Source organism: Podarcis melisellensis (genome assembly GCF_964234715.1).
Source record: "Podarcis melisellensis genome assembly, chromosome: 3".
NCBI lineage: Eukaryota > Metazoa > Chordata > Lepidosauria > Squamata > Lacertidae > Podarcis > Podarcis melisellensis.
Window position 1 is genome coordinate 32,307,996 of NC_138530.1, and position 13,277 is coordinate 32,321,272.

Below are 13,277 nucleotides of genomic sequence, written 5' to 3' on the forward strand. Positions count from 1 at the left end.
CAGATGTTATTGGACTAAACTCCCACCATCCCTGAGCATTGGCCATGCTGGGCCAATGAACAGCTCAAATTTGTGTTTTCAGGATCAGCGCTGTTATTGTGACTGTAGTCTGTTTTAACTGTTTTTAATCTAAATATTAAACTGTTGTAATCGCCCTGGGGCATGCCGATGAAGAGCAGCTAATAAATTAAATAATGACAAATGACAATAGGATTTGGAGCTCAACATCTGGGAGACCGTAGTTTTGCCACCACTGATGCAGAACTTCTGGATTTCAAAACAGGCTCTGGAAGGTGTGTGGGATCCAAACTTCTAGTTAGAACTATAGAATAAGATAATTAGTATTGGGTACTTTAGGCAGAGAAAAGAGCAGAGCCTTTAAAAGCAAGTCCTACAGTAATTTATTTTAAAGTGGCAATTCCAATTCAGTGGCATTACCCAAATCCAGAAATTCTGGAATTCAGTGAGTAAGATTCATGAAATACCAGGGATTTGGGAGGCTATAGCACTACTTCCCATGCCTTTGAAAGAACTTGGAACAGGACAGGAAATTGCTATTTGCTGATGGAAGCAAAGTGATTGATTAAAAACACTGGGAAGTGTAAGATCTACCATTAATTAAAATATGGAGAAATAAATGTTAGGATGTTTTCAGCTGTCCACAGTAGACTTATTGGGTAAAGAGGAAGGATGATAAAGTACACAGGATTCCTCAGTGAATTTTTCAATATTGGAGCAGACACACTGGAAATATTAATTACACCTTTGTCAATGAGACAACTGCACAAATTGATGAACTGGGCACCAGGCAGGAACATTTTTAAATTTTCCCAGGCGTTCTAACTTACGTTGTAGCTTCATATTGCTTTAGCCCTGTGACATTTAAATTTCTCTGCCTTTTAGTTTTAATTCATTAAGGCTGCCCTTCTGTGTGCATTTATCTGGGAATAAGCTACACTGAACACTGTGTGATTTACTTCTGAATAAATATGTATAAGATTGTGTTGTTAGTGCTGCAAAATCTTTCCCCCTTTACTCTGTTTCAAAGTCATTTTTTATAGTGATGCTGTGACCTTGTCTCACCTGCATTTTATTAACTTATCGTAAGTTTGTTTTTGTTTTTTAAATCCCTGTAAGCTATTCAAATTCGGTTTTGGGGATGGCCTCTAAATTGTACGTACGTATGCATGAAAAGAAATTGTGTCAATTATATGACACAGGCTTATTCTCAGCCTGTTTTTGGTGCCCTTACAGGACTGGTCGCCCAGTAAGATGCATGCTGGATCGAGATGAAGATATGCTGATTTCTGGTGGAAGACATCCCTTTTTGGGGCAGTATAAGGTAAATTGGTTGTTGTTGTTTTAAGAGAAGTATGCCATCTTGGGAAGGTCGCATTAAAAAATGTAAGGGGATCTTTAGGTACAATGCATTGTTCATTCCTACACAACAGGGATGGTCAACCTTTTTTCAGCTGACGGCCACAGTCACCCATTGCCAACCCTGTGGGGGCTGCATGTCAAAGATGGGTGTGGCCAAAGTGGTTGATTTGGAGTATAGAGCATTTGGAGATATATGGACCACCAGTATTAGCAGTACAGTCGTACCTTGGATCTCAAACGTCTTGGCTCCTGAACAAATCAGCTCCCAAACGATCGAAACCCAGAAGTGAGTGTTCCAGTTTTTGAATGTTCTTTTGGAAGCCAGACTTCCGATGGGGCTTCTGCAGCTTCTGATTGGCTGCAGGAGCTTCCTGCAGCCAATCAGAAGCCACGCTTTGGTTTCTGAACTTTTTGGTAGTCGAATGGATTCTGTTTGACTTCCAAGGTACGACTGTATGTGGAATGCTACAGATAGGGAGAAGAACACCACTAAACAGGGCTGCTGGAATCTACCAATAGCTATCTTTTACACTTTGGGTTTATGGAGCATGAGGTATAAGACTGTAGCTCAGTGGCAGAGCACATGTTTTGCATGAATCAAAAAAATCCTGCGTCAATAAATCCTGAAGAGCCACTGCCACTCAGTGTAGACAGTAGTGAGCTAGATGGACCAAAGAGTCTAACAGCTTCCTAGATTTGTTTCTTCCTAAAACATCTGTGAAGACAGGAGTGCCTGGCGTGCTCTGGTCCATGGGGTCACGAAGAGTCGGACATGAATTAACGACTAAACAACAACAACAAAACATCTGTAATTGTAACAGGTGAATTCTGTATTCCTCCGTCCTTTGTTTCTTCCAGGTTGGCTTTAAGAAGAATGGAAGGATTACTAGTCTAGATGTGACATATTACAGCAATGGAGGGAATTCTGTTGATCTTTCTCATGGCGTGAGTCAAGGATACATTCTGCTGTTTTTCATTTCTGATTCTAAGAGGGAGAAAAAGTAGTTTGGGGTGACTGGTTGAGAAGCATACCCAAGCCTCTGTATGTGTACACACACACACACGCTGCACCTACCTCCTTCAGTCAAAATGGTCCCATCCTGAAATTGTGTTTCATTAAACAAAGATCAGTTGTCCCCAAGCCTTCTCTAATGGGGACAGTTTTAATGTTTGATGCAACATCTTGACTACTACTTAACCTGCAATTTCAGTTAGGGATTTAAATAGAAAGATGAGAGTATTGTTGCAAAAAATCAATAGTTATTTATTTATTGTGTCTATACTCCATCTTTGCCTCCAAGGGGCTAATAGGTCTACCTATTCTTTAATTAGTTGCCACAACCACCCTGTGTGATAGGCTAGGCTGAGAGGTAATGACTGACTCAAGGTCACCCATTGAGCTTTATGGCCAAGTGGAGATTTGAAACCTCATTCTCCCAGGTTCTAGTCTAATCACTGCACCATGCAATATATGAGGATGAGCATACATTTGCTGCAGTTGGTGTGTGGGTGAAAAAAAACATGTAAGTGATTACTTGTTACAGTTACAGATAGGTAACCGTGTTGGTCTGCCATAGTATCTGAAGAAGTGTGCATGCACACGAAAGCTCATACCAAGAACTAACTTAGTTGGTCTTTAAGGTGCTACTGGAAGGATTTTTTTTTGTTTTGTTTTGATTACTTGTTAGTTAGTGCAACTTATGATTGTAGAGTCAGAAGAACAAAAGCATGGCTCGTAAATTAAGTCTTTTTAAAAAATTTCATAAGTCTGTTTTTGACCTGCTTTTTATTGGTGGTCACCAGGTTATGGACAGAGCATTGTTTCACATGGACAACTCGTACAACATTCCAAACATCAGAGGCATAGGCAAAGTCTGCAGAACCAACTTGTCTTCCAACACAGCATTCCGTGGGTTTGGGGGTCCCCAGGGAATGATGGTTACCGAGTGCTGGATGAGTGACATTGCCATGAAGTGTGGGCTGCCAGCAGAAGAGGTACGTGCAGGGCTAGATTTAGCCCTAAGCTAAAGATGAGGCCCTAAGCTACTGAAGGAAATGGGGCCCTTTATATGCCCAGCTGTCCTTTGTCAACAACAAATTGTCGCTGTTTTTTGTGTTGAATATTTGCTCTATGGTAATTTATGGACCTAATAGGTATCTAAAGCCAGTTGCCATGTAACCAGTCCATGCAGAATGTAGGCACCCTACATATAGAAATGAGCAAACCAGTGATATTTTAGGGAGCTGGCTAGCCCATTACTTAGCATAGGAGCCTACACAACACAAACAATTTTGTTGCTATATGTAGGTTTTATTTTATTTGTTTTTTATCATATATTTTGGAAATCCAGGGTTTTCCCCCCTTTAATTTTTGGGGGGGGCCTCCAAGAGAGTGGGGCCCTAAGCTATAGCTTATTTAGCTTATACTGTACGTAAATGAGGCACTGGATATTTGCTCTTAGAGGAAAAGGCTGGACATTTCCATAAACCCTGCATGCTTCAGTCAAAGGATGTTAAAGAAATGAGATGTCACCAGTTTGGTACCCGTGAGTTCTTTTTGCAGTTTTACATTGGGTAATGTAATCTCAGCGTTGACACTGATTGTTAGAGTCCTTTATGGGTTGGATATCAAAATGATATTACATATCAAGGGTGTTGCATGTCATTCCTTTATACTCCAGTGGGAAGTGATCCTTCAGCGCAACACTTCACCCAGTCAGAAGAGTGAAAGAGAGAAAGAGAATGAATGGGTGAAGCAGAGAGAGGATGGGTGTCTGTGTGCTTCTGTTTTTTATGAATGGATGCATGTGTATGTTCATGCGGATGGATGTGTGTGTTTGTGAGATGGATGAAGTGTGTTTGTGGGATGTCCTCTGTTCACTTTTTGGTTTGGCTGTGCTGACCACCATTGCTGTGTAGCCCCCTTCTCTGAAGGGAATGGAACCCTTGACCCTGAAATGGCTGCCCACTACAGAATTTTGGGGGAGCTAACCTCCATGTTTAGGAAGGCGTGTTTAGGATCAAGATGCCCAGCATTCCACATTTTGTTAAAGTCATTCTTCCAAAAGACTCGTTGGTGACCATGGCCATGTGGGTTTTGCTTTGGAAAGGTTCGAAAACTCAATCTCTATAATGAAGGAGACCTGACTCACTTCAATCAGAAGCTAGAAGGATTCACCTTGCGAAGATGTTGGGATGAGTGCCTTGCAAATTCAGACTATCACTCCAGAAGGAAACTCATTGATGAGTTTAACCGGTAGGTATCTTGCTTTTCAGAGTGATATCAGGCATACTAAAATATTCTATAAAGGCCTGGATATTCTAAATATTCTATAAGCCTGGAATTAAAGCCTGAATAAAATTTCTCCCCCATCCATACAAATCATCTCTGCAGAAGGTGTAATCTTTTGGGGAAACCATTAACCCATTGTGTTTTAAAAGAGAAGCTCAAAATCAATGAAAAGTACAATGTTGATTTGTTCTTTTCAGTTCCCTCCCTGGACCCATTCCTATGAAGTCTTGTTCTGATGCAAAATTGTGTAGAAAAAGAGAGCATGCCAGAGAAAGCAGTTTAGGGATGGGTGCATGCTGCAAGGGAACAAGAGTCTGACATCATTCTGTTTCCCCAGGAAGAATCGCTGGAAGAAGAGGGGCATGGCCATTATTCCAACCAAGTTTGGGATCAGCTTCACAGTTCCCTTTCTGAATCAGGTTGGCAAGCACCCTTAACTATTACAGCTGGGCAGCAAGGTTCTGTGGCAAAATGCTTCTGTCCATCTTCAAGATTCTCCAGTAATGGGAATGTTTGAAGCAATACATCCAAGGCACATTTTAGGTCCAATCTTGTATTAGATCATGACCCTGTCCCAGCCTTGGTTATGTTGTATGTCATCCAGCAGTCCGCCTTCATTCTTGTGCATCCTTTGTGACTCTTGTTTTGCTAATGTTGGGGGGTGGGACGGATGCCAGCCCCCACCCTAGTCAGTGAATGAAGTAGTGCTTTCTTAAGTATTGAATCAATCAAAAGTTAATTTTTAGGCTTATTGGATCATTTCTATCTTCTCTCTCTCTCTCTCTCTCTCTCTCTCTCTCTCTCTCTCTCTCTCTCTCTCACACACACACACACACACACACACACACACACACTTCTATCCAAAGTAGCATTCAATCTCTTGTTCCAAGAGAGCAAGTATTTGCCCTTGCACAGTGGAACTCCCCCCCCCCTCCAAATCTGCTCTGGGGTTTCTTGCAACCTTCCAGAGCAGAACTGAGGAGGGCACAGGGCATGCACAGAGGGAGGAGAAGCTGGAGCAGTACAGTAGCATAAATGTAAATCCTTGTGCTAATGGAACAAAGGCCTTGGATACTGCCTGAAGTGAGGAATGTTGATTTGTATGTAGACGATGCCTGTGAAGTGTGCTTCAGAGAGCTTGTGTGTCAAAACAGTCTTTGACCGCCTCTCTCTCGGATTTCTGTTGTAGGCTGGTGCCCTGGTACATGTGTACACGGATGGTTCAGTGCTGCTCACGCATGGTGGGACTGAGATGGGCCAGGGCCTCCATACCAAGATGATCCAGGTAAACTATGAATGCATTAATTGTCTGGTGCTGTTTTGATTAACATTATCCATTAAGCAGCCCTGTTTAGGGAAATTTTAAATGTTTGATGTTTTATTCTGTTTTTAATCTATTGGGAGCCGCCCAGAGTGGCTAGGGAAACCCACCTGGATGGGCGGGGTGTAAATAATAAAATAATAATAATAATCCATTAAATGTATTAAAAATGTACTGCAGCATTCATTTTCAGAATTTTATCTTACAGATGTTGCAATTTCCCCCCACATCCATTCTAATTTAAATGTGAATATGAAGGATGAAATCCAAAGAATGGGTTCTTATGGGAGGAATTTAATAATAAATAAACTTTTACTCAGAGCAGTCATGGCCATTAATGTCTACCCTGAGTAAGAGTTGATTAACTACAACCCTTACTTTCTCACAAGGTATGGAGGATGTGTAGGAGGATTACAAAGCAGCATTCTTCAGAAGCGTAGCATCTTTCCTGTGTGTTTTCATTTTACTTACAAATATAAATTAAGATGGATCAGAAAAAAATATCCCACAGTTGTATAACAGGACAGAATATTGGACTATTCAAAAGTCTTTGGAGCTTTGTGGACTTGGAATAAGAAGAACTGTTTCAAGTCCTATGAATTCCATTGGTGGTGATGACAATTGCAGTGAAGTTCATGTTTGGGCATTGTCTCTCTGCAGGTTGCCAGCAGGACTCTTGGAATCCCCACCTCCAAGATTTACATCAGTGAGACAAGCACCAACACAGTGCCAAATGCATCTCCAACAGCTGCTTCTGTTAGTGCTGATATCAATGGGATGGCCGTCTTGGTAAGGGGTAGAACTCAACACACTGCTCTACAAGGGATGCTACTGATTCTGTCTGCTGTGCACTGCATTTGCACCCCAGAAAGAATCTGTCTTGTTGCCTCTATGAAGATAGGCCTTGTGGGAGGCTTCTAGCAGACTTTGCTTTAGGAGGAAAGCACACTATCAGCATGTGTGCTGCTTAAAAGTGCCCAGTATGGTGACTTTAACAGTAAAGGAGCCAACTGTGTATTCTCTGGTGATGTGGCGAATGTTAGGTTGTTTCCAAATTGAACAATGGTATTAACTTAGAAAATATGTTAATGCTACATAGGAAGCTATCATCTACTGTGTCAAACCACTGGTCCATCTAGCTCCGTGTTGTTGACATTGATGAGCAGCAGCTCTTTGAGACTTCAGGCAATAATTGGTCCCAGGCATCTCTGTGGATGCTGTGGATTGAACCGTGGACCTTTCCCATTTCTAGCCAGAGCCTTCTGTTAAAAGCATAGTTAGTCAAAAGAGTACAAGACATTCTGAAGCCTGTGATATGTGGACACCTGTTGTCACATCTGGATTGATGAACATGAGAATACCTGGTGGCAATTTGCTGTAATATCAAAAGATGCATTCTGTTTGCTTTGAATTGTTTTTCTTTCTTTCTTTTAGAATGCTTGCCAGACCATCCTGAAGAGATTGGAGCCAATCAAACTTGCTAAGCCAAAAGGTTCCTGGGAAGACTGGGTATGTTTGTGTCTGCTGCAGTTTGGAAGCATGGTGTGGATTTGCTATCATTAGGAAAATCTCAATTATCCATTAATTCATTGTGGCATGACAGGGGCTAAAGGAGCTAGTAGGGAACTGGCTGATATTCTTGCAACTCTTCCAGCAGTTCTGTAAGCCCCAAACAAGTATGAAGCTTTGTGACTTCAACAAGAGACTTCAACTGAACTGTGATAATTTGTGAATCTTAAGCAGCTTCCCTTCCTTGCTCCTTCCTTTAGCTTGGTCCCTGTCCCACTTTATCTCACCTTCTTGTGCCTTCACCATCCTACACCATCCTGACATTCTGTGGTGCGGCTTCAAAGGGCTGTTGCTGGCACTCTGTCCAGCAGTGACCTCTGCTTTAGGATGGGGTGTTTTCTTTACACACACACAAAACAGAAAACAGTCCGTCCATATGAGTTGGTGAGCATAATTTTGATGTGATCAGTTCTTGTGATCTATTTTATTTGGGGCTTTAGTTTTTCTGTTATGAATTGTATTTAGTGTTTTGTGACGCATGTAAATCCCTCCATGAACTTGAGTGCCATTCCTGATGTTGATTTATATGATGATGATAACAGATGATGATGGACTAGGCTTCTGAAAGTTGCCCTTAGATTCCCCCCCCCCTTCATGATTTGGAATGAAGATATCTCTCAAGAGTGAAATCTGTTTAACAGCTCCATTTGTGCACTATTTCACAAAGTTGGGCCTGATGGGTCTAGAGGTGTCAAATGTAAGGTTTGTTGATAATGGCACTCCCCTTTTTGCACATGGATAGAGTGCACTCATTTGTATTTTGTTGAAAAAACACACCCATTGCTAGCTTTTCCAGAATGCATTGTAGCTATTTTAGTTCAGCAGAACTAATTAAAAAAACAACCCCAGACACAAAGAACTCTGTGTGTTTTCATTAGGTGTCAGCAGCCTACTGTGATTGTGTGAGTTTGTCAGCTACAGGATTTTACAGGTGAGTCAGAACAGGACCCAAGTGGGATTGCAAATAATGCTTCTAAATATTATTGAGTGCTCTTTATCTCTACTGGTCTGATATGATATGCACACTTCATGAAATTAGTTGAAATAAGAAGATATGATCTAGTAATCTCTTCCTTGTATTCTGTAAACTTTATGTGCCTACTAACTTTTCCTTGGCACTAAAGTCATCTGAAGTCTCTACTTGACCCATGGCATACAAATGTAAAAGCAGTTCCCATTCATTCAAATCATACCGTAAAGTGTTATGGCTCCAAAGTAGAATCAACCCTTTAATATTTCCATTCTGTAAATACAGAATTCAGAACTATGCATCTCCTACAAGCTTCAGAAGACCTTAGATAAGGTGTGGAAAAAGTGACACCCTCCAAACATTCAAACTCCAATTCCCATCAGCCCCAGTCAAGATGGGCAAGAGTTGGGGTGATGGGAATTGGAGTCAACAGCATCTGGACAGGAACAACATTGGCTACCCCTTGGCTTGGATCTCTACCTACCAATTTAGATTTCAGTTTACTTTATTTAAACTGCCATTTTGGTGTAGAAGCTCAGGCTCCACAAGAGCTTTCAAGCTCGCTTGCCAATTCTTTATGTGCAACATCATTTGCAACGCCCTACTTTCTGCAGTAGTTTTGGGACTCAAACAGGCAACCAATTTAAGCTTATAGAGCTGAGTGAAAATGATCTCCTCAAATTATCCACACTCTCTGTGGGTGGTAAAAACGGAGGAGGGCATTTTACTGAAGACTGAACTTCTTTAACAGTTTTAGGTGGAGCTGGAAAAAGAGGGGAAACATTTAAAATTTGCAATAAATAAATTTTTGAAATGTTTTGTATTGCTTAATATTGAAAGGAAATTCGATTTTTTGTTCATGCTTGTGAATAAAGGAAGTGATGGACTAAGATGGGATGACTGGAAGGAGTAGAGATTCCATCCATTGCTTTCTTCAGCATTATTCAACAGAATTAAAATTGGATCTACCATCGTATCCAGAACTGGAGCTGGTGCCAAAGGGATGTGGCCTAGGGAGAGGCCCAGGGGCCAGACAGAGAAAGCTGGAGGGCTGCATTTGGCCCCCTGAGATTCCCCATCCGTGGCTTATCATCAATTTCCTGGCTTGTTCCATAATAATGTAGTAGGCCCAATGTTGTAACATTGGAGTTACATGAGTGAAGAGGTAGAAGCATAGTTCTAGAGGTATATGGACAAGAGGTTGGAGAGCAACTAAAAATCTGGTATGTTTGAAAGATAAAAAGGGAGAGGTGGGGATCTGGCCTGATATACTTGACAGAGCAATCAAAGGCATGCAGATCTCCAAACTTCAGCTAATGATGATTATTGGCCTGATCCTCAAAACTCCCCGAATTCTTGTTGAGTCCAGTAACTTGCATTTTTACCCATCAGGAAGTGATTCAGTGGGGTAAGAAAAAGACCTTTCTTTCAGTCAAGTGATGAGTAAAATTCCTGCAGATTTCATTTTTTCTTTCTTTCTTGCCACCCTTAAGAATTCCAGACCTTGGGTATGACTATGAGAAAAATGAAGGAAAGCCCTTCTGCTACTTCTCTTATGGCGTGGCTTGTTCTGAGGTTGAGATTGACTGTTTGACAGGTGACCATAAGGTAAGTAGGCTAGGCAGATTTGTCAAAAGTATTTCTTTGTTCTGGTGGACTGGGAAAGGACCTAATAACCTGAGTATATTTGATAAGGAAGTTTATTTCCAGCTCTGGTTTTCGTTGAATGAAATATCTGACTTCTCTGTGTATATCAGGGATGGGCAACCTGTGGCCAACCAGAGGCAGTTGAACTCCAACTCCCATCAGCCCCAGCCAGCATGGCCAGGGATAATGGGAGGTATAGTATGAACTTCTGGAGGAAACGCATATAATTGGGCAATTATATACTTCACAGTGATTATGTTCTGAGAATGGTTTCCACACAAGCCACTAGCTATGAAGACTTATATTCAAGTTTCAAAGGCTCCAGATATTTGACTTCCAACCAAGAGCCAAGACCTTTTTGCTGAAGTACTCTTCACGTCTATTTCCCCATGATCTTTGCAATAATCGTGTAACTTAGGCCACCTCTCTTAGCTCAGGCTAGGCTATTAAATAGCTGCTTCTCCCAGACAACATGGTACATTCATGGCTGAGCTGAGAGTTCATCTCTTCCAAGTCCGAGCTCAGGCTCAGAGCTACTATGTGACAATTCAGGTTCAAGTGAGACTTGGGGAAAAGGCACATCTCAGTGGTAGAGCATCTGCTATGCCTGGAGCAGGTACCATGCTGAATCCTTAGCTTCTCCAGGTAGAGCTGACGAAAAGCTCCTGCCTGAAAAGCTGGAGAACAGATTAAACAGTACTGAACTAGATGCGCCAGTGGCCTGACTCTAAGGTAGCCTATTGATGTTCATATGTCCCCCTTTTAATTCATCGCATAAAGTGAGTCCTGTACTTACTCAGCCTTTGCTTTTGCCAATATTTAGAATGTCCGCACAGACATCGTGATGGATGTTGGCACCAGCTTGAACCCGGCTATAGATATAGGGCAGGTAAGCAATACAACACGATCCTGTTCTCTGGCGCTGTAGCATGTCTGCATGCTAGCTGGATTATTAAATTGATCAATGAACACAACAGGCCTGATAAACAGCAGCATGAACTGTTGTGGCAGGAGAGATGGTTAATTGCTTATTTATTAATAGCTTGTTTTTGCTCATCAAGTTTTTGGCAAATGATTCATTTCTGCACAATGAAACAGGGGAAAAAATAGATCTAGTGTTCACTGCACTGTTCCCAAGCTTTTGTTTTGCATTCTCCAAGTCAGTTATTCTAGAGTAATTCTATTTACTTCAATGGCCCTATTGCAGCAAGTAGTCAAAGGAATCTTGTTTTGGAGAGGCTAAACCTCATATTTTCGGATTCATTTTTCATTTTAACCTGCAGACCACCCTAACTCTTAAAACTAGATGTACTAACCTAAACTTGAGGCTTCCTGTACCAGCAACTAAATACTGAAATTGGGCAGATACAGATAATTTGTTTATGAATCATCACTCATGATGACCATATGCCACAAGCTCATTCTGCTATTATCCCATAAATATTTGGACTACCAATATTTGTTACTAATACCAGCAGTGGCAGCACTCCTGCCACTCCTGCATGAAGTTCATTTAGCATCAAACATGACCTAGCCTATGAGAAAAATTAACTGAAAAGTTCCACATGGCTATGGGATGGAAACTTCCTTGGTCATTTTGGAGGACTCCTACTTCTCAATTCAGTTCTGATTGGGGGAGCCCAGGTGACATCAGTGGCCTTGGGTGGCATTCAAATATGTTTTACTCAGAGTAGACTAGTTGGAATTAATGAGCATGACTGAGTTAGGTCCATTTATTTCAATGGGTCTTCTCTGAGTAAAATTTAGTTGAATACCACCCCAGGAGTGCTCTCTACCAGCTTTGGTTGGAGTGGGATGGTCTTGCTGTGGTGATTTGTTCATGTCCAAACAAGACAACTGTAATGTGCTCTGTTTGGAGCTGACTTTTGAGGCTGACTTCTTATTTTGTGTCTCATTTGATTTTTTTGTGTGTTTACATTTACAGATAGAAGGAGCCTTTGTCCAAGGAGTTGGGCTTTTTACCCTGGAGGAGCTGCGTTATTCCCCAGAAGGCAACCTGTACACCCGTGGGCCTGGAATGTACAAAATCCCTGCATTCGGTGACATCCCAACAGAGTTTCACGTGTCTCTTCTCCGGGACTGTCCAAACAGCAAAGCCATCTATTCATCCAAGGTACCATATAATCTAGAGCTACAGCTTTTCCACAGACATTGCACATTTTGACACAAAATAAACAGCAGTGATGGGATGAGGAATGATATTTTGTCTTATATTTTTTAGAGCAGGGGCTCCCAATCTCTGAATCTCTTGAATCATTCAACTGGTCCATGGCATATCTGGGTTGGACAAAACTGTGTTCTGGGGTACAACCCAGAAGACACCAATGGACTATAATAATGTGGCTTGATCTTTCAACAATACTGCTGTCTTCTGGACCGAATATGCATGCAGAAGGTCCCAGGTTCAATCCCTGGCATCTCCATATAAGGCTGGGAGAGAACACTTCCTGAAACCCTGGAGAGCCAATGGCAGTCAGTGTAGGCCATGGACCAATGGTGTGAGATGGTCTAAGGCAGCTTACTATATTCCCAGTACAGTGGTACCTTGGGTTGCAAACACCTTCGGTTACAAACACCTTGGGTTACAGACTCTACTAACCCGGAAGTAGTACATCAGGTTAAGAACTTTACCTCAGGATGAGAACAGAAATCGTGTGGCGGCAGCATGAGGCCCCATTAGCTAAAGTAGTACCTCAGGTTAAGAACGGTTTCAGGTTACGAACAGCCCTCCCAGAACGAATTAAGTTCGTAACCAGAGGTACTGGCCATGGGTACTGCATACTGTGAGCTGTGAATTAGTAGTGGTTGGAGTAATGCTTGATGCTCTTCAATCTCTCTAGGCTGTTGGTGAACCTCCCTTGTTCCTGTCAGCCTCCGTGTTTTATGCCATCAAAGATGCCATCGTCTCTGCCAGGGAAGAATCGGGACTGAAGGAGCCATTCCGACTAGACAGTCCAGCCACCCCAGAGAGAATACGCAATGGTTGTGTGGATAACTTCACCAAACTGGTAGGTTAACTGGCCTCCTTTCTCACGATTTCATCTTCTGTAATGAAATTCAGTAACCATTACTTGGTT

The 13,277-nt window shown here is 41.9% G+C and overlaps 1 protein-coding gene across 1 annotated transcript in view; it reads left to right on the top strand.

The window, feature by feature from the left end:
- XDH (xanthine dehydrogenase) overlaps window positions 1–13,277 on the top strand; it is a 55,320-nt gene that overhangs the window by 38,914 nt on the left and 3,129 nt on the right. Inside the window, exons 24-36 of the mRNA XM_081903721.1 lie at window positions 1,255–1,342; window positions 2,239–2,325; window positions 3,184–3,375; window positions 4,491–4,636; window positions 5,010–5,091; window positions 5,862–5,957; window positions 6,654–6,782; window positions 7,428–7,502; window positions 8,441–8,493; window positions 10,026–10,140; window positions 11,003–11,068; window positions 12,125–12,313; window positions 13,041–13,208. Coding sequence (XP_081759847.1) covers window positions 1,255–1,342; window positions 2,239–2,325; window positions 3,184–3,375; window positions 4,491–4,636; window positions 5,010–5,091; window positions 5,862–5,957; window positions 6,654–6,782; window positions 7,428–7,502; window positions 8,441–8,493; window positions 10,026–10,140; window positions 11,003–11,068; window positions 12,125–12,313; window positions 13,041–13,208 — 1,486 coding nt within the window. The remainder of the gene's footprint in view (window positions 1–1,254; window positions 1,343–2,238; window positions 2,326–3,183; window positions 3,376–4,490; window positions 4,637–5,009; window positions 5,092–5,861; window positions 5,958–6,653; window positions 6,783–7,427; window positions 7,503–8,440; window positions 8,494–10,025; window positions 10,141–11,002; window positions 11,069–12,124; window positions 12,314–13,040; window positions 13,209–13,277) is intronic.